Raw genomic sequence first — 17,955 nt, 5'->3', positions numbered from 1 at the left:
CCTTGAGTAGGCTCATCTCTGAAACTATCAGCAGTGTAACAGAGCAGAAAGATCATCCAGAGACTGCTGTCTATCCCAGAAGGGCAGCGAGCTAGTCTCCAGATGTCAAACTCTCCCATCACTGCTGCTTTTCTCCAAGTCAAATCCACCCAAACAAGCACTCCTGAGGACTGGCTGATGCTTCCAGGCAAAGGACAATGAAAGAAATGCCAAGTGAAAAATGATGGAATCGGGGTACCAGAAACCAGGCAAAGCAAGGAAAATGGATGCAATCTGCTAGCTTTTCTCCATCATTCGTATCTTTAATCCTTTATGTAAATAGAAAGCACAGGCATGAATGGCAGAGCATCACCCAAAGAGCAAAGGTCAGGGAAGAATATGGCTACAGCGCTCAGCAGCGGAACCAATCTGCCTTACTGGAGAAGTTTCCTAGCATTTATCTAGAACATATAAATAAAGAGCATAGGGAAAAAAAAAAAGTGCTAGAATGAATAAGATAGCAAATAATCATAGCTGCAAAAGGTATATGATAAAATACCAAAAGGATCTTGCTATGATTTGTTTGCTTTTGCCTAATAATCTTAGTAGGTTTTTAAAAGCTATGTTTCGAGACTGTGCATATTTTGGGGGAATAGCAATGGAACAGGAATGAAAATGTAGTGAACAAGAGGGAAAAAAACTCTTTTAACATTTTCCTTAAGAAGAATCAACACATACTGATTTACCTCAGTAGTTCTACTGGCTTCACTGGTATACACAGATCCTAATCTAATTTTTTTGGTTGGATTAGACAAGTTAGAGATAGAAGAACATCTTGAACTAAAGGCCTTTGCAGCCTGATTACCTGCTATTATCTGTAATGTATTTTATGCTCCACAATGTTCGTGGTTTTTTCCTCCCCTATACTTTCAAACCAATGGTTAAACCAGATGCTTAAGCCAGAATATTAATCAACTTGTGTAGAAGCAAACCCATTTACACATAGGCAGTAAGACAGCTTTGCTATAGAAACCTCACAAAATGTATTTCTCAACTAAATAATAAGCAAATGGCACAAAATCTCAATAAGCCACTGTCTTAGAGAAATGGCTTATTCAATGAATTCCCTGTATGCCTCGTAAGTAATCTGCCAGGTGAGGAAGCAACATGCTTGGTACATCAGACACTTATGGAGGAAAATAATAATTTCGAGCTAACTGGCCCCAATCAGTTAATGTGATTTTATTGCACTGCACTCTCCTGGCCCACAAGGCTCTCTGCACCCCCCAGAAAAACTCTCATGTGCCTCAGGAGGACCTCAGGGGTTAACATTCTCATGATTTCATCAAATTCACTCAGAAGGTATTTACTGAGGCCCTGCTGGGCTTTCCCCTCCCTTCCTATCTGAGAGAGGTGAAGGAATACATTACACCATACAGCTATTTATATTGTGGTATATCATTTCATACCAAACAAATGTATTTTTAATTTCTAAAACAAAAGCATTTGTTTCTGTCTTATATTTTCACATTTACATAAAATAATTTAAGTCATCATGACACCTGAGGACATCTGCATCACATCTGAATGATTCTGACATGTCACTGACATGTCATCCCATGTGTCATTCTGGGACAAAGCAGCAGCTTCCCCATGATGTTCCTTACGCTTGGCGTCTCTAATGGCAGATGAGCTCTAGAGTCAACTGATGTGGCAGCCTGTGCAAAACCCCACTCACCTCACATCCACCTCACCTCCGACATGCATGAGAAAGGAGCCGTCAGGTTGCTTCAGGGAGTACAAATACTGAAGAAGCTTTTCTCTGAGAAACAGGGAAAGAGGCAGGAGAGGCAACAGTCAGTGCATGTCAGCAGGTGGGGAACTCCTCTGGGTTTCTGTCACTGCTGGTTTTCGCTGTACCTGTTAATGATGTCATAGGCCTCCTCGGTGCCAATGATGCACAATGCATTGACTGCTGCATATGTGGGTGCAAGGTGTGGATACTGACCGGGGCCTCCTCCAAAGCCACCTTCTGGGCTCTGACACAGCTCCAGGAACTGACACACACTAGGTACATGGCCAAAGGGCAAAAACAAAGTCAGACAGCATTCATGTCAAAACGCCAAATTCCCACTAGATTCCATGCCTTTCCAATGATCCCCCACTCCCTCAAAAGTTGGGGGGAACCTCTCCTCCCACCTGTTGAATATAACCTCTCCCCAAAGGGCTTAATTCTCTCCCCAGCTATCATCATTTCTGTCTGCCCTCCTCTGAGTTTCATACTTCAGCGCTTCCCTGGTCATGAAGCAGGGAACACAAGGCTGGAAAGAAACCGACTTTCATGGCTATGGGGTAAGAGTCTCCCGTGCTTCCCACACAAACCTTTCCCAGACTTTCCACTCAACTCGCTGCCCTGGACCTGTGGTGCCAGCCTCCTCCTCCTTGCCTTTGGGAACCTCCCAGCCTTTGAATTTTGCCAAAACATGGTGCTCAACTGCTTCTTTCCACACTAACCATCCTAGTCAGGATCCATCACCTAGGTCTATCATGAACATGTAAAGAGAGGTCTTCTCACTCCCATTGCCACCTAAGCCTCTGTGGGCCACTGATTTCTACTCTACCAGTAAGAAGCAAGTTTTTTGTTGTTGTTGTTTTTTGTTTTTGAGGCGGGGTTGCCCTCGGTCGCCCAGGCTGCAGTGCAGCGGCGTGACCTCAGCTCATTGCAGCATCCACCTGCCAGGTTCAAGGGATTCTTTTGCCTCACCCTTCCAAGTAGCTGGGATTACAGGCGTGCACCATCACACCCAGCCAATTTTTTGTATGTTCAGTAGAGACAAGGTTTCACCATGTTGGCTAGGCTGGTCTTGAACTACCTGACCTCAAGTGATCCACCCGCTGCAGCCTCTGAAAGTGCTGGGATTACAGGTGTGAGCCACTGCATCCGGCCGAAAAACACATTTGTAATGGAGCCTACTTCCATGGCTGGGAAAATAGAAGACAGGCAGGCTCCTTTCATGCTCACCTTAATTGTGGTAAACATAAGAGGAGCTGCACTGACTCACCGTGAGAATGCCTCCCAGTCTGCAGGTTCTTGGAGAATTCTCCATACTAATTCAAACAGGCTCCCATTCTCTCACTGAGGGGAGCTGTTTTCTGAGGGTTTCCCTCCAAGCTTGGCATCAGGCTGCCCAGAGGTTATAGTCTTGCTTTAGGTGAAATCAAGAGAGCCCTATCATCAGTCCAGGGTCTTCTGAAGTGCACCAGAAAGGGTGCCCCAGGAAAGCCCTGGTTATCAAGCTGTTTCTCCACAGCTCAGCAGGGTCACAGCCTTCCTGCCAGGAGAAACCTCCATTTAGAACAAGCAAATTGTCTTTGCAGTGTTCATGGGGCCTTCTTTCCTGGGCGCTTTCACCTCATTATTTCCTTGCTACTACTGCCAGAAAGACTACATAGCCTACTCTCCAAGAAGACACAAGTTTATAACTGTTTGCCAACATCACATTTAATTACTTTCGATTTCAGAGTTCTCATTATCCGGGCAGGGAAAGCAAAAGCAAATGCTGTTGCCTTGCTCTGTGAGTTCTGAAACGTCACAGGTTAAAACAACACACACTTCTTTTTGCACCTAAAATTTTACTGCAGAAAACACAAGGATTGAAACTGAAGTTGAAGACAATTATGTGGCACTATGGTTTTTGTTTTTGATTTTGAGAGAGGGTCTTACTCTGTCGGCCAGGCTGTAGGACAGCAGCATTATCACGGCTCACTGCAGCCTCAACCTCCCCAGACTCAAGCTATCCTCCCACCTCAGCCTCCCAAGTAGCTGGAATTACAGGCATGAGCCACCACGCCTGGCTAGTTTTTGTATTTTTTATAAAGATGTGGTTTCACCATGTTGCCCAGGCTAGTCTTGAACTCCTGGGCTCAAGCAATCCTCCCACCTCGGACTCCCAAAGTGCTGAGGTCACAGGTGTGAGCCACCGTGCCCAGCATGTGACGCATTTTTAACAGCAATTAATTTCTGTAGAGAACTTGAATTTGTTCCTTCTTTCCAAATCGTCATCAATTCTTATGACATTTCCCAGAACCAAATAGTTAATAAGCGCATGCCCTAACAAAGGCTGGCTGCACTAGCATACCAAAAAGTTTCTGTACCACAAAAACAAAAAGTTTAAGCTGATACAAAACTTAACAGCACATTTTTTAAAAGAAAGAAAAAGAGTCACCTGGTTATCCACTCCCTTTCCCAGCTCCTAAGATAGAATCGTGCCGAACGCAACACTACTGACCCTAAAGCCTCGAATTAGGATCTGAATGTACCAGACACCTTGATACCATCCCTCCATGCCAACCTCCCTCAGCTGACGTGCTGCATCTGACTGTCTGGGGCTGTGCTAGAGAACTGGAGGTTGGGCTTCTCTTGATCTCAGACACTTCCGTATTACAGAACATTCTGATCCCAAGGCTTTCCAACTTGCACCTTAAGGAACTGGCAAGTTGACCATGAACTACCAGCTGTCATTAACAGACTTCTTAGCAATTCTGAAGACCAAAATGTTAATGATACTTCCATATATTAAAAAAAAAAAAAAAAAGGAGCCAGGCATAGTGGCTTGCGCCTGTTAATTCCAGCACTTTGGGAGGCCAAGGCAGGAATATTGCTTGAAGCCAGTAGTTCAAGACCAGCCTGGGCAACACAGTGAGACCCCAAGCTCTACAAAAAAATAATTTTTTTACCACAAAGGTAGGGGGAGAAAAACTTATCATAGAGACAAGAAGTTCACCAACAAATAAAAAAATTACAAGCAAAAAACATTGTACAAACACCAAGCGGCACGTTTTGTGAAAAACAAGTATTCACAAAATCATTCGTTTAGAATATGACTGAAAGTTGTAATACATCAATTTTCTTTAACGTCAGGAAGGCATTTCATTCTAGCTTACGTGCCAATTACCAGCAAAGTGGGAAACTATCTTCTACACCACGGATCTTCAAACCCAAAATGTGTGCATCAGAATCTGTAGAAAGCTAACAAAAGAACACAGAGACCCAGTCTTCCTGAGGTGGAAAAGATCCTGGGCCTCTGTATTTTTACCAAATTCTCAGGTGATTCAGATACATGCAAAGCTTGAGCCATCACTAGTCCTTGCTGCACAACTAAAATTACTTGGGGGGTGTTTTAAAAATCCCAACACCCAAGCCACACCTAATTCCAATTAAACTGGAATCACCATGGGTGGGACCCAGGTGGCAGTATTTTTTTTAAAACTCCCCATGTGATTCCAATGTTCAGCCAGGTATCAGTGCTTCTCAAACTTGAGTTGCATAGAAATTACCTGTGGATCTTGCTAAACTGCAGCTCTAATTCAGTAGAACTAGATGGGTCTGAGAGTCCTCTTTTTTTTTTTTTTTTTTTTTAGGAGATGGAGTGTCGCTCTGCCGCCCAGGCTGGAGTGCAGTGGCGCGATCTCGGCTCACTGCAAGCTCCGCCTCCTGGGTTCAAGTGATTCTCCTGCCTCAGCCTCCTGAGTAGCTGGAACTACAGGCGCATGCCGCCACGCCCGGCTAATTTTTGTATTTTTTAGTAGAATCAGGGTTTCACCGTGTTGCCCAGGCTGGTCTCAAACTCCCGAGCTCGGACAATCCGCTCGCCTCGGCCTCCCAAAGTACTAGGATTACAGGCGTGAGCCACCACGCCCAGCTGAGAGTCCTCATTTCTAATAAGTTCCCAGGTGATAGCAATGCTCCTGGTCTGGGGACCACATTTTGAGTAGCAATGAGATACATCTGTGCTGTCCAATAGGCAGCCACTAGCCACATGAGGCAATTTAAATTTTCAATTAATTAAAACAGAAAATTCAGCTCTTCCGTCACACAAGCCACATTTCAAGTACTCAACAGCTAACTGTGGCTAGTGGCCAATATAGAACATGTATAAACGTTTATAGACATCTATAGACATTTACAGAATATAGAACATTTTCATTATCACAGAAAGTTCTATTGGACACCACCACTCTATCATTCCATCATTAATGAGTATGTAAATCTTGACAGAGGGTCAAGTTCAAAGCAGGGATATCAGCGATTGCCTCTCAGCCTTATAAGGAGTTTACTGGGACTCTTAGGTGATGGCTGAGGACTGATCTAAAGTGATTGATTCTGGCCAGGCATGGTGGCTCATGCCTGTAATCCCAGCACTTTGGCTGAGGTGAGGGGATCACTTGAGCTCAGGAGTTCAAGGCCAGCCTGGACAATATGGCAAAACCCCATCTCTACAAAAATTATAAAAATTAACCAGGCATGTTGGCACCCACCTCTAGCCCTAGCTACTCAGGAGGCTGAGGTGGGAGGATCACTTGAGCTTGGGGAGGTCCAGGTTGCAGGGAGCTGTGACTGTGCCACTGCACTCCAGCCCAGACAACAGAGTGAGACCCTGTCTCAATCAATTAATCAGTGTTGATTCTAAACACTGTCATCAGTTTGGATGATGGATTCAAAGGCATGTACAGTAAATAAGCATATAATACAAAATGAGCAGCAAAACAAATCATAAACCAATAAGAATAAAACAAATGAAATAGGTACAAATAGCAAGAATTATGCTTAGAGATGGCAGGGGTGGGGGATGGGTAAGGCACATGAATACAAGATGGGAAATGACTAGGAACATAGCAGGAAAAGACCAGTAATAAGGGTCCACGAGTTGTGAAGAACAACAATAAAAATGCTTGTTAAAAGCATCATAAACACAGTATTAGTCAGAACTGTATCTGGCTCTAGCCTCCATTTTCCACCTCAAAGGGAATTCACGTTAGAGTTGTAAAAATGGCTACATTTTTTTTTTTTAAGTATTTGGCTGGGTGTGGTGGCTCGTGCCTGTAATCCCTAGACTTTGGGAGGCCAAGGCAGGAGGATCACTCAAGGCCAAGAGTTTGAGACCAGCTTAGGCAATACAGCAAGACCTTATCTCTATTTTTAAAATAAAATAAAAAGCTTAATATTACAGATAATCACAGTGAGAAAGCTATCCAGCAAAATACCTCAAATATACAAAGGATAATTACATAAATATTCTAGTAGGTAAAAACTGAGACTAATTTGTAGCAAGAAGTACTTAGGTTACATAAAAAACTTCAGCACTAGAATAGGCTATCATAGACAGACTCAAGGCCTAGGATAAGTTATAAAGATTATAGCTATGTTCTGCACAATTGGGCAGGTTTAAAAAAAAAAAAAAGAAAAAAAGATTTACAGCTTTGGAAATAGGAACAGTCATCCATGGGCAGAACGGCTTAGGAGGAGATGTAAATGCAAGATGCATGAGTTGGCATCACATCAAGCTTGTTCTCATACTAACTGTAAAACAGCTTCAGCTTGATATAGTGAAAAGGAAATCTCCTTCCCTAGGTAGAGTATGACAATGGACAGGTGAAGACGGGCAGCATCTCTTGTTGATTCCAGGTGGCCTCTGCTGCTCACAGAGTCTCCTTCTGTTACCCAGGCTGGAGTGCAGTGGTGTGATTTCGGCTCACTGCAACCTCTGCCTCCCGGATTCAAGTGATTCTCCTGCTTCAGTCTCCCGAGTAGCTGGGATCACAGGTGCCAGCCACCACACCCAGCTATTTTTTGTATTTTTAGTAGAGACAGGGTTTCACCGTGTTGGCCAGACTGGTCTTGAACTCCTGACCTCAAGTGATCCGCCTGTCTCAGCCTGTCAAAGTCCTGGGATTACAGCCATGAGCCACTACATCCAGCCAGAAAGTTTTTTTTTCATTTTCTTTTTTTTTTGAGATGGAGTTTCACTCTTGTTGCCCAGGCTGGAGTGCAGTGGTGCAATCTTGGCTCACCGCAACCTCCGCCTCCCGGGTTCAAGTGAGTCTCCTGCCTCAGCCTCCTGAGTAGGAGGCTGGAGCGCAGTAACAGAAGGAGACTCTTGTCTCAAAAAACAAACAAACAGCCTCCTGAGTAGGATTACAGGCTTGCGCCACCACGCCTGGCTAATTTTGTATTTTTAGTAGAGACGGGGTTTCTCCATATTGGCCAGGCTGGTCTCAAACTCCGGATCTCAGGTGATCCACCCGCTTCGGCCTCTCAAAGTGCTGGGATTACAGGCGTGAGCCACTGCGCCTGGCCTTTTTTTTTTTTTTTCAGTCTCACTCTGTCCTCCAGGCTGTGGCATGATCTTGGCTCATTGCAACATCCACCTCCCAGATTCAAGCAATTCTCCTGCCTTAGTCTCCCGAGTAGCTGGGATTACAGGCATACACCACCAAGCCAGGCTAATTTTTGTATTTTTAGTAGAGACAAGATTTCCCCATGTTGGCCAGGCTGGTCTTGACCTCAGGTGATCTGCCGGCCTTGGCCTCCCAAAGCCCTGGGATTACAAGTGTGAGACACCGTGCCCAGCCCAGAAAGTTTATAAAATCACTTTTAACCCCATCATCCAGAAATTACTACTACATGTATCTTTCTGGTTTTATCTATGCATATAATCATCTATATTTTTAATATATGTAAATTAAATCTTTTAAATTATTTTCATTTCACATCTCTCTATATAAATACATATATTTTAACATACAAATATACACATTCATGTATTTATTGAGACAGGGTCTTGCTCTGTTGCCTAGGCTGGAATGCAGTGGTGCCATCATGGCTCACTGCAGCCTCAAAATCCTGAACTCAAGTGACCCTCCTGTCTCGGCCTCCCGAGCAGCTAGAACTAGAAGCGTGCACCATCACACCCAGCGATTTTTATTTTTATTTTTGAGATGGAGTCTCACTATGTCGCCCAAACTGGTCTTGAATTCCTGGGCCCCAGTGATCCTCTGACCTTGGCCTCCCCAAGTGCTGGGATTACAGGTGTGATCATGTGTGGCCACATTTATAAACTTTTTAACGGTTATATAGTATTTCACAGAATGTACTGCACCATAACTGACTTAAGTTTTATTTTTTAAATTTATGTATTTTATTTATTTTTTTGAGATGGAGTGTTGCTCTGTTGCCCGGACTAGAGTGCAAAGGCGCAATCTCGACTCACTGCAACCTCCACCTCCTGGGTTCAAGTGATTCTCCTGCCTCAGCCTCCCGAGTAGCTGGGATGACACGCATGCACCACCATGCCCAGCTAATTTTTGTGTTTTAGTAGAGATAGGGTTTCACCATGTTGGCCAGGCTGGTCTCAAACTCCTGACCTCAAGTGATCCACCCACCTTAACCTCCCAAAGTGCTTGGGATTACAGGCATGAGCCAGCACACCCAGCTTTACATTTAAAAAAAATTTTTTTAAACATTCTCTACTGTTGATATTTAATTTAGATTGCTTCCAATGAAAGGCCCTTTAAGGGCTCCTCTCTTCCTATGTGACATTGCCCCAAAAGCAGCGCTGACACTTCCTCAGAAAAGCCTTCACTATAAAACACCAAGTACACAGCCTAGAAAAAAAACTCAGTCGATTTTGGCTCGAGTTCTTCCACCTCAGTCACCCCCTGTGATTCTCTCTTCCAGTTGCTTATGAGTCTGCGGCCTCCTCCGTCCAGCGTTCAGATACAGGCTCACAGAAATCCCCATTTTTTCTTTCTTCTCTCACCCAACTTTCCCATTGTGCAAGAATGAAGGGAAAACTTTCCAAATATCGTGATTGTGTAGGAATGAAGGGAAAACTTCCCAAACAATCGCCAGGCCCCCAAGCTGGTATTTCAAAAACACACAAGGCTGGATGTGGTGGCTCACGCCTGTTATCCCAGCACTTTGGGAGGCCGAGGTGGATAGATCACCTGAGGTCAGGAGTTCAAGACCAGCCTGGTCAATATGGTGAAAGCCTACCTCTACTAAAAATACAAAAATTAGCCGGGCACAGTGGTGGGTGCCTGTAATCCCAGCTACTCAGGAGGCTGAGGCAGGAGAATCGCTTGAACCCGGGAAGTGGAGGCTGCAGTGAGCTGAGATTGTGCCACTGCATCCCAGCCTGGGTGACAGAGTGAAACTCTGTCTCAAAAAAAAAAAAAAAAAAAAAACCACATGGGCCTTTCTTTGACAATTAAATTCCTGTTACTGCAGAAACTGTGTCCAACTCTCCTTCCAGTGCTGGAAGCAGCCAGGCTTGCAGTGGCATCCCGATGATTAAAACAATGCACTTGCCTCTCCCTCAGAAAGCATCCTACGTACCACAAGGGTTAATGGCCTAATTCTTTATTATCTTCCCCATCCACATTCATCACAAGACACCCTGCCCAGGAAGGCAAGAATGAGAGGTTATTGTTAAGACAGAATGAATGAGACAATGTGCAGTTCTGTTCCTCTGACCTGACAATGTGACCAAGGCAGGGGCTCTGTGACCAGACAGGGGCCCCGGCTAGCCTCTGTGTGTCCCAGCACAGCTGCCTCCTTGTGCTGTGGAGAAACAAACCTGGCTCAGAAGTCTCTCATCCCAGATGCTTCACCCTCAAGAACACCAGAGGAAGCTGAAAAATTCGAGATGCTGCCTAGAGCCCATGCTGCCTCTCAGTGGATCTCTTGGATCCAATTCCTGGCTGCCCTTTCTTATTCCAGGTATCCCTAGGACTGAAGTCATGATCAGTCTTTTCTTCTTTAATATATAAATGGTGATAAGTGTCTGGGAATGAGATGCCAGATCAAGAATGCCATCTGTACAAGGATCTTGGGAAGAAGCTCAGTTGCTTGGATATCTAATCATCGATCGGGTTTAGGAAAACTGAGAGTCATGGCATTTGTATGCCACGCCAGTAATACATCCAGTCCCATCAAGAGCTACACGGCCCCTCCAAGCACCAGGAGCGGGGAGGTACTTCTATAGAGGTACATAGGAAAGGCAAAGGCATTTTTGTTCACTGGACTGGCACATGCTTCCCCACAGAAGCTGTTCAAATGCATACTGTACTTTCTGGCAAAATCTTGTCTCTCAGAGTTGATGATTAAGACTTTTCTCAAAGACCAGAGTCAAGAGCCAAAAGAAAAGGCCACAGAAGAAACCAGAATCCTTCTCTTGGAAGTTCAAAGTCTTGTTCTACCCACCAGCTTACATTGGGTTTCTAAAGTGGAGGAGTTTCAGGAAGTTGCCGGAGGTCATGAGGAGGGCAAGGATTTCTTTGTGGCACTGTTTTTTTTCCAGTCCAAACAAATAAAACAGAAACAAAACAAAACCCCAAACTCAAAATACAATTTCAGAGAACACCCCAGATTTCCCAAAGACAGACTTACTCTGTAGCCACTATCTGGGGGATGGGTTCATCTAGCAGTTCCAAGCTGTGCAGGATCCAATAGCAGAGCCATGGGCGGCTGGCATCCAGACACTGGGAGAGAGACAGGAGAGAAAACATCCCTTATTCACAATCACTCCAAGACACTGCTGCCAAGGCCGTATCTGTTTCACTCCCAGCAGCCTGGCAAGGGGGAGGAGGGCCCCCTTGCTCAAACAACAATCAGTGAATAAAGGACACTTTGCTTTGTGGTCTTAGCCAGGAGCTGAAATGACCATCTGTTAAAAAAAAAAAAAAAAGGTAACAAGGCCGGGCGTGGTGGTTCATGCCTGCAATCTCAGCACTTTGGGAGGCCAAGGTGGGTGGATCATTTAAGGTCAGGAGTTCAAGACCAGCTTGGTCAACATGACGAAACCCTGTCTCTATTAAAAATACAAAAATTAGCTGGGCATGGTGATGTGCGCCTGTAATCCCAGCTACTTGGGAGGCTGAGGCAGGAGAATCACTTGAACCCAGGAGGCAGAGGTTGCAGTGAGCCGATATGGCACCACTGCACTCCAGCCTGGGTGACGGAGCGAGACTCTGTCTCAAAAAAAAAAAAAAAAAAGAAAGAAAAGAAAAAAAGACAACAGGATTAAAAAAAAAGGTGACCCTGAACCCAGTGGATCCCTCCCTGGCAGGCATCTAAGGAAGGCTGAGCAGAGGACTTCCTACAGGCCAGGAGGTTAGGGGCTGCTATTTTCTTGGTGTAGAACCAAGGAGATATACAGTCTCTGAAGAGATTTCCTGGCTTAACTCAATCACTGATTCAACAAATATTTGATAGTATCTACTTGTGCCAAGCACTGTATTAGACACCGGGGTGATGATGATAAAATTTGGTTTCTACTGTTTATTTTTTTGAGACAGGGTCTCGCTCTGTCACCCAGGCTAGAGTGCAGTGGTATGATCTCAGCTCACTGCAGCCTCAACCTCCCAGGCTCAAGCAATCCTCCCACCTCAGCCTCCTTAGTAGCTGGGACTAGGGGCAAATACCACCATGCCTGGCTAATTTTTTAAGTTTTTATAGAGACAGGGTCCCAGTATGTTGCCCAGGCTGGTCTTGAACTCCTGGGCTGAAGCAATTCACCTGCCTGAGCCTCCCAAAGTGCTGAGATTACAGGCATGAGCCACCATGCCTGACCTGGTTTCTGTTCTTGAGATGCTTGGGATATAGAATGCATGTGGTTACCTGTAGGGGAAGAGAGCACTGGACAGACATGTAAGTTACCTCATGTCTTTCTGGAACCAACCCGTGTACATATACCTGGAGAAATGCTGTAATGGACAAAAACAGAGTTTTGAGGGAGCACATGGAAGAGACTGACTAATTCTGCCTGGGGAGCTAGGAAAGGCTTCCAAAGGCGACATGCAGACGGCTCTTCATCCTAATTAAACCACAAATGATTATTGAGCATTCAAGGCTAGGCAGGGTAGGTAGGAGTACTGCCCCAGTTTTATAAATTAAACTACATAAATGAGGTCCAAAGATTAACCTTTTTCAGATTATAAAAATAGTAAATGTCAGAGCTGAGACAAGAACCTAGGTTTTTAGACTCAATCCAGTGTTCTTTCCGTTGGCCCAAGCTGCCCTCTTTAAAACTGTGCTGATATCCCAAGCTGTGGCTAACCCGCCACCTGGAAGGCAGGTTGGTGAGCTACTGAAGACACTGCCAGGGATGCAGCCTAAGTTTGAATCCCAGTTCCTCATCTTACTAGCTATGTGCCTTTGAGCAAATGACTTAATTTTACTATGCCCATTTCATTATCTGCAAAAAGCAAAAGATTGATCTACCTCACGTAGTTACAAGATTTAAATAAGAGAATGCAGCTGGGCGTAGTAGCTCATACCTGTAACCCCAGAGCCTTGGGAGGCTGAGGCAGGTGGATCACTTGAAGTTAGGAGTTCGAGACCAGCCTGGCCAACATGGTGAAACCCCGTCTCTACTAAAAATACAAAAATTAGCCAAGCATGATGGTGCACACCTGTAATCCTGGCCACTCAGGAGGCTGAGGCAAGAGAATCGCTTGAACCTGAAGCGGAGGTTGCAGTGACCCAAGATCTTGCCACTGCACTCCAGCCTGGGAAACAGAGCGAGACTCCATCTCACAAATAATGAGAGAATGCACGGTAAGCTTTCAGCACACTGTTCAATAAATTGTTAGCTGATATGGTACCAACTGTATCATAACTATTGAGAACTTGAGTCAAGGATTGAAAATTCATAGCCCACAGGCCAAATCCAGCCCATGGATGTGTATTGTTTAATTGGAAGTAGCTACAACATTTGTCAGGAGAGTCACATGAAAACGTGGATTTCCAGCTTCATTTGGAGAAAAAAAAAAAAAAAAAGAAAGATGATTTGGCAACCCTGGGTCTGCATTCCTAGATGGCAGCAATGGGTGGGAACGGAGCAAAGGCACGGGTTCTCCAGTTAGCCTCAGTCTCCATGCAGCCCACCTCACTGATTTATGCTGCCTGCCTGGGCCCTACAGGCATTTGAGTTGGCAAATCATTGCCACAAATAATCAAATGTGGAACCCAAATAAAAAACAGATTAAAAATAGAGATGCCGCTCTATGTTAAGCAGGGCAGAAAGATTGGAGCCTTCCTGTTCACATTCACCCTTTGCCTGCCACTCAATCCCATCCAACATCTGTCCCCCTCCACCGTCACCCAGCCCTGAGGTTGCTCTGGGAAATATTAAAGATCTCCTCTTAAATAGTAGTGTTAAATTGCAAGGACCACTCTCTATACTGGTCCTCTAGTCAGTATAGAAATTAGATCTTATTACAAGAAAGGGTTTTTTGTCTCTTTAATGAAGATATGAAAAGTAATGTACTAGAAGGAGTGGTGAAGTTGGACAATTTGTAACCATCATGATACAGACTTAACAGGTTTGGACAACAGCCCTCAATAAATGAGCAAGAAATTAAATCAGCTTACAGGGCAAAGGGTTAAGGGTGAACAGGTAACTGGCTTTTAGCCAGCTGTCAAGGAGGTCTAGATAAAGCACGTGAACCCCTCAGTCATCATCTAGTAACAGAAGAAAGCCCCATCCTATCTAGGGTGCTCCACACACTCTGGAAGAGACTAGGTTCTGCCCTTTCAGGGCTGGAGTCCCAGCTCTGTGACAGCACCCTACCTCCTGCCAGAGCCACAAAGAACAAAGAGTGACTCTGCAACAGGTCGGCCCCAACAGTCTTTTACGTTTAAATAGAAAAAGGAGGAAGATTTGGCGGATAATTTGACAGCAAGAGTTCCTGGGTAATGTGTTTACCTCATAGGCATCCGTCAGTTGTCGAAGGCCTCTTTTCAGATAATGGAAGTGCTTCTCCCTCTGCAAAACAAGCCTGGAAAGACAAACAGCTTATAAGCCCATTCTAATAGCTTATGCTTCCACCATACACACGTATATGCACGTACACACACACAGGTACACACTCAGCTTCAGGATGTCCCCCTGCAGTCACTGATTGGATAACCAGCAACTTCTCTGGTTCCAAAGAGCAACTAAACCAGAGAAAAGAAGCTCTTGTCAAGCTTCTTTTTAGAAGCTCTAGTTTAGAGCTTCTCTAAACTAGAGAAAAGAATGTCTCTAAAGCATCTGAAAACCATGCCAGCTGACATTTTGAGTGCGATTGTCTCCTAAAGGCAGTGACTTTGGGCTAACAGAAAAGCCGCAATGAGCACACGCAGCCAGGCAATGACAGTCCACCCAGAAACTTCCTCCAGCATCTAAGAACAGATATCTTTATGGCTCCCCATCCTATAAGCAATTTAAATCTGAGCCTCGCCACTTCCCTGCCTCAGCCGCTGTCATTTCAGTCACCCCTTCTGGGATGATTTCTCCAAGGCCCGTAGTTTACACCCTGCCTGCCTCTCAGTTATCATCTATTATTCCCTCCCTGAAATTCCACCTCCCACGTGTGACCCATGGCCCTGGCCAGAGGACCGTGTTCTGCAGCCAGTCGCTGTCCTTGGCTTTCAAGTCAGCAATACTGGCTTTAAGATGGAATGTGCTGCCCATGGCCACCTGCACAGGCGGGCAAAGCACAAAGGCTGCACTTCTTTCTTGGTCTGGCAGAAGAGCCTGTGTGACTAGGGAAGGAAGGAAAAAGCACAGATTGTCAAGATGTTCCCTGCACTTGCAGATTACAGAAACAAGGGAAAGAGAACCATTCCTTTTGCTAGGTAGTCAATTCCACAATTGTTTATCAAATTCCCACTGTACTTGGCTCAGAATAAGAGCCTTCATGTAGTCTTTTTTTTTTTTTTGCTGAGATGGAGCCTCGCTCTGTCACCCAGGCTGGAGTGCAGTGGTGTGATTTCAGCTTACTGCAACCTCCACCTCCTAGGTTCAAGCTATTCTCCTGCCTCAGCCGCCTGAGTAGCTGGGATTACAGGCACGTGCCACCACACCCAGCTAATTTTTGTATTTTTAGTGGAGATAGGGGTTTCACCATGTTGGCCAGGCTGGTCTTGAACTCCTGACCTCAGGTAATCCACCCACCTCGGCCTCCCAAAATGCTGGGATTACAGGCGTGAGCCACCACGCCCAGCCCTTCATGTGGTCTTTACCTCAAAAACTCTTCCAATTCAGAAATGAGGTAAGTATATCACAGGCTACAAGGAAAGAATGGGTAGGTTTTGTAAGAGAAAAACATAAAATACTACTGAGGCTCAAAAGGGAGGGGATATCTCATGAAGAAAGGAATGATCAGGAAAGTTTGTGTGAAAAAGGAGGAATGTGCGATGAGTGGCCCTGGCAGAAGGAGAAAATTTTAATTCAAGTTTCAATAGCTGCAGGTAGCTAATGGCTACTCTACTATGCAGCACAGGTATAAAGCGTGCAAGAGGAGTGACAGGTGGGAGAATCTGGCCTCAATACAGGGATAAAAGAGGAATGGGAGAAAAGCAGCTAGGACCTTTCTTTTTTAAAAAAAACAAGGATCTGGGATGCTGACTGAGGCATTTCTACTCAATTTACTAGGTAAAGGGAAGTCCTGAAGGTTTTTGAGATGAGAAAAGAAATGATCAGAACTGTGCTTTAGAAAAACAGTAGGTACTCAGTGTGTATTTACAAACTGAAGTAACTGAAAACACTGCAGTGGGCAGACAGATGGGGTGGGGAGACAGGGTTAGAAGCTCTGAGGAGCTGACCCAGTTGGGGCTACTTAGAGCCCAAACTAGTGTGTGACCCGTGATCAGCCAACTTTTGGATGTGTGGGTTTTAGGATGCTGGAAGTGCATTCAGGTGAGGATGTCAATCAGGCTGCTGGACGCACACGTGAGGCTCAGGAGAGGGATTCAGGTTACACACACAGACTGGGAAGCATTTGTCTGCATGCAAGTGACAGGTGAAGCCACAGAAGGTGAGAGGGCAGAGAGAGAAGTTTGAAAGCAAAACTATGGGAAGACCCATCTCTAAGCGTTTGGAGGAGCCAGTAAAGGACAGAAACAGGAGAGTTTACATATGCTGGGGAAGAGCAAAGGAAGTGTCATGTCACAGGCCATCAGGGAGGAGAGAATTTCAGGAAGGTGTTTAACAGTGGCAGATGCTGCAGCAAGACTGAGGGGAAAAGAAAACAAACCACAGAAGGGCGGGAGACCTCCAAGAACATTCAGAGCAGAGGTGAAGGCAAACTGTAAACAAGAGAAGGCCAGACTCAGTTTCTCTTTCAGAAAAGTCCACTCAGGACGCAGGGAGCACCCATCTGTGTGGGCAGAGTGTCCAGCACTGGGGTAGAGGCTGCTCTGTACCCTAGAGCGACAGTCCAGAGGTGGACACAGATGTGAAAATGACAAGCAGAGCCCTATCCAATAAACGCTGTGATCAGCCATGGGAACAGATGGAGGGTCGGAAAACTCTTCCCAAAGGGAATAGCATTGAGGTTAAGGCTGGAAGGACATGAGTTAAGCAGGCAAAATGAAGAAAATATCATGACACATTTGAGTTAGTTTAGTTCAGCTGAATCAAAAGTACAAGGCAGTAAGCAGAGAAATTCCACATTAAAAATGCAAAAGCTCAGAGGAAATCCATAGGGAAGGTCTGTAAAGAGGATAGAGGAGGGCTGGGATGAGGGTATAGTAGGAGAGGTGAGCCTAGAATAAGGAAGGATGCTACATTCTTTGAACAAGAAATGATGGGTATGAAGCAAGCGAAATATAGGTCTCTGATGAGGGAAGGAGGAAACAGGAAAGTAGGTGGGTCAGCCTCGATTTTCTCAGGAACTAGGAATCATGATGGTGGGAGAGCTGTGGAGTGCCACTGTAGTGGGTGTGTTAGGGAATCTACATGAGACGAATAAAAGGATTGAAAGGCAGTTAGTGAAGGGCCAGTGAAATTAAGAAGTATAACATGTTGGTGAAGCCAGTCAGCAGCCTCAGGAGAAACCAAGCCTGCTGACACCTTGGTCTTAGACTTCCAGCCTCCAGAACTGTGAAAAAATAAATCTCTGTGGTTTAATGCACCCCATCTGTGATACTGTGTTATGGCAGCCCAAGCCGACTAATACCCTCACCGGTCCTTCATTCTCAACTCACCTCTATCCAAAAATCTTTTCTGTGTAGGAAGTTAAGAAAGAAAAGGTAGAGCTCTTCCTATTTTTACCTGAACAATTCAGCCCCAAAACCATTCAATTACATGGAGCAGAATAAGACAGGCTTCGTGGAGGACGTGAGGGGGTGCAGGGTGGGATGCAGGC

General features: G+C 45.2%; 2 protein-coding genes across 3 annotated transcripts in view; one reads left to right on the top strand and one right to left on the bottom strand.

The window, feature by feature from the left end:
* FNTB (farnesyltransferase, CAAX box, beta) overlaps positions 1 to 17,955 on the bottom strand; it is a 73,382-nt gene that overhangs the window by 32,693 nt on the left and 22,734 nt on the right. Inside the window, exons 3-6 of the mRNA XM_003267822.4 lie at positions 14,529 to 14,601; positions 11,210 to 11,301; positions 1,900 to 2,046; positions 1,718 to 1,801 (exon numbers count right to left, since the gene is read on the bottom strand). Of these exons, the coding sequence (XP_003267870.1) occupies positions 1,718 to 1,801; positions 1,900 to 2,046; positions 11,210 to 11,301; positions 14,529 to 14,601 (396 nt within the window). The remainder of the gene's footprint in view (positions 1 to 1,717; positions 1,802 to 1,899; positions 2,047 to 11,209; positions 11,302 to 14,528; positions 14,602 to 17,955) is intronic.
* The window catches only part of MAX (MYC associated factor X), a 93,293-nt gene that overhangs the window by 72,518 nt on the left and 2,820 nt on the right, over positions 1 to 17,955 (top strand). The gene's annotated exons all lie outside the window — the stretch shown is intronic.

This window comes from Nomascus leucogenys, chromosome 1a, assembly GCF_006542625.1.
Source record: "Nomascus leucogenys isolate Asia chromosome 1a, Asia_NLE_v1, whole genome shotgun sequence".
NCBI classification, from domain to species: Eukaryota; Metazoa; Chordata; class Mammalia; order Primates; family Hylobatidae; genus Nomascus; species Nomascus leucogenys.
The sequence above is the reverse complement of the archived record's forward strand: the minus strand, read 5'-3'. Positions and strand labels throughout refer to the sequence as shown.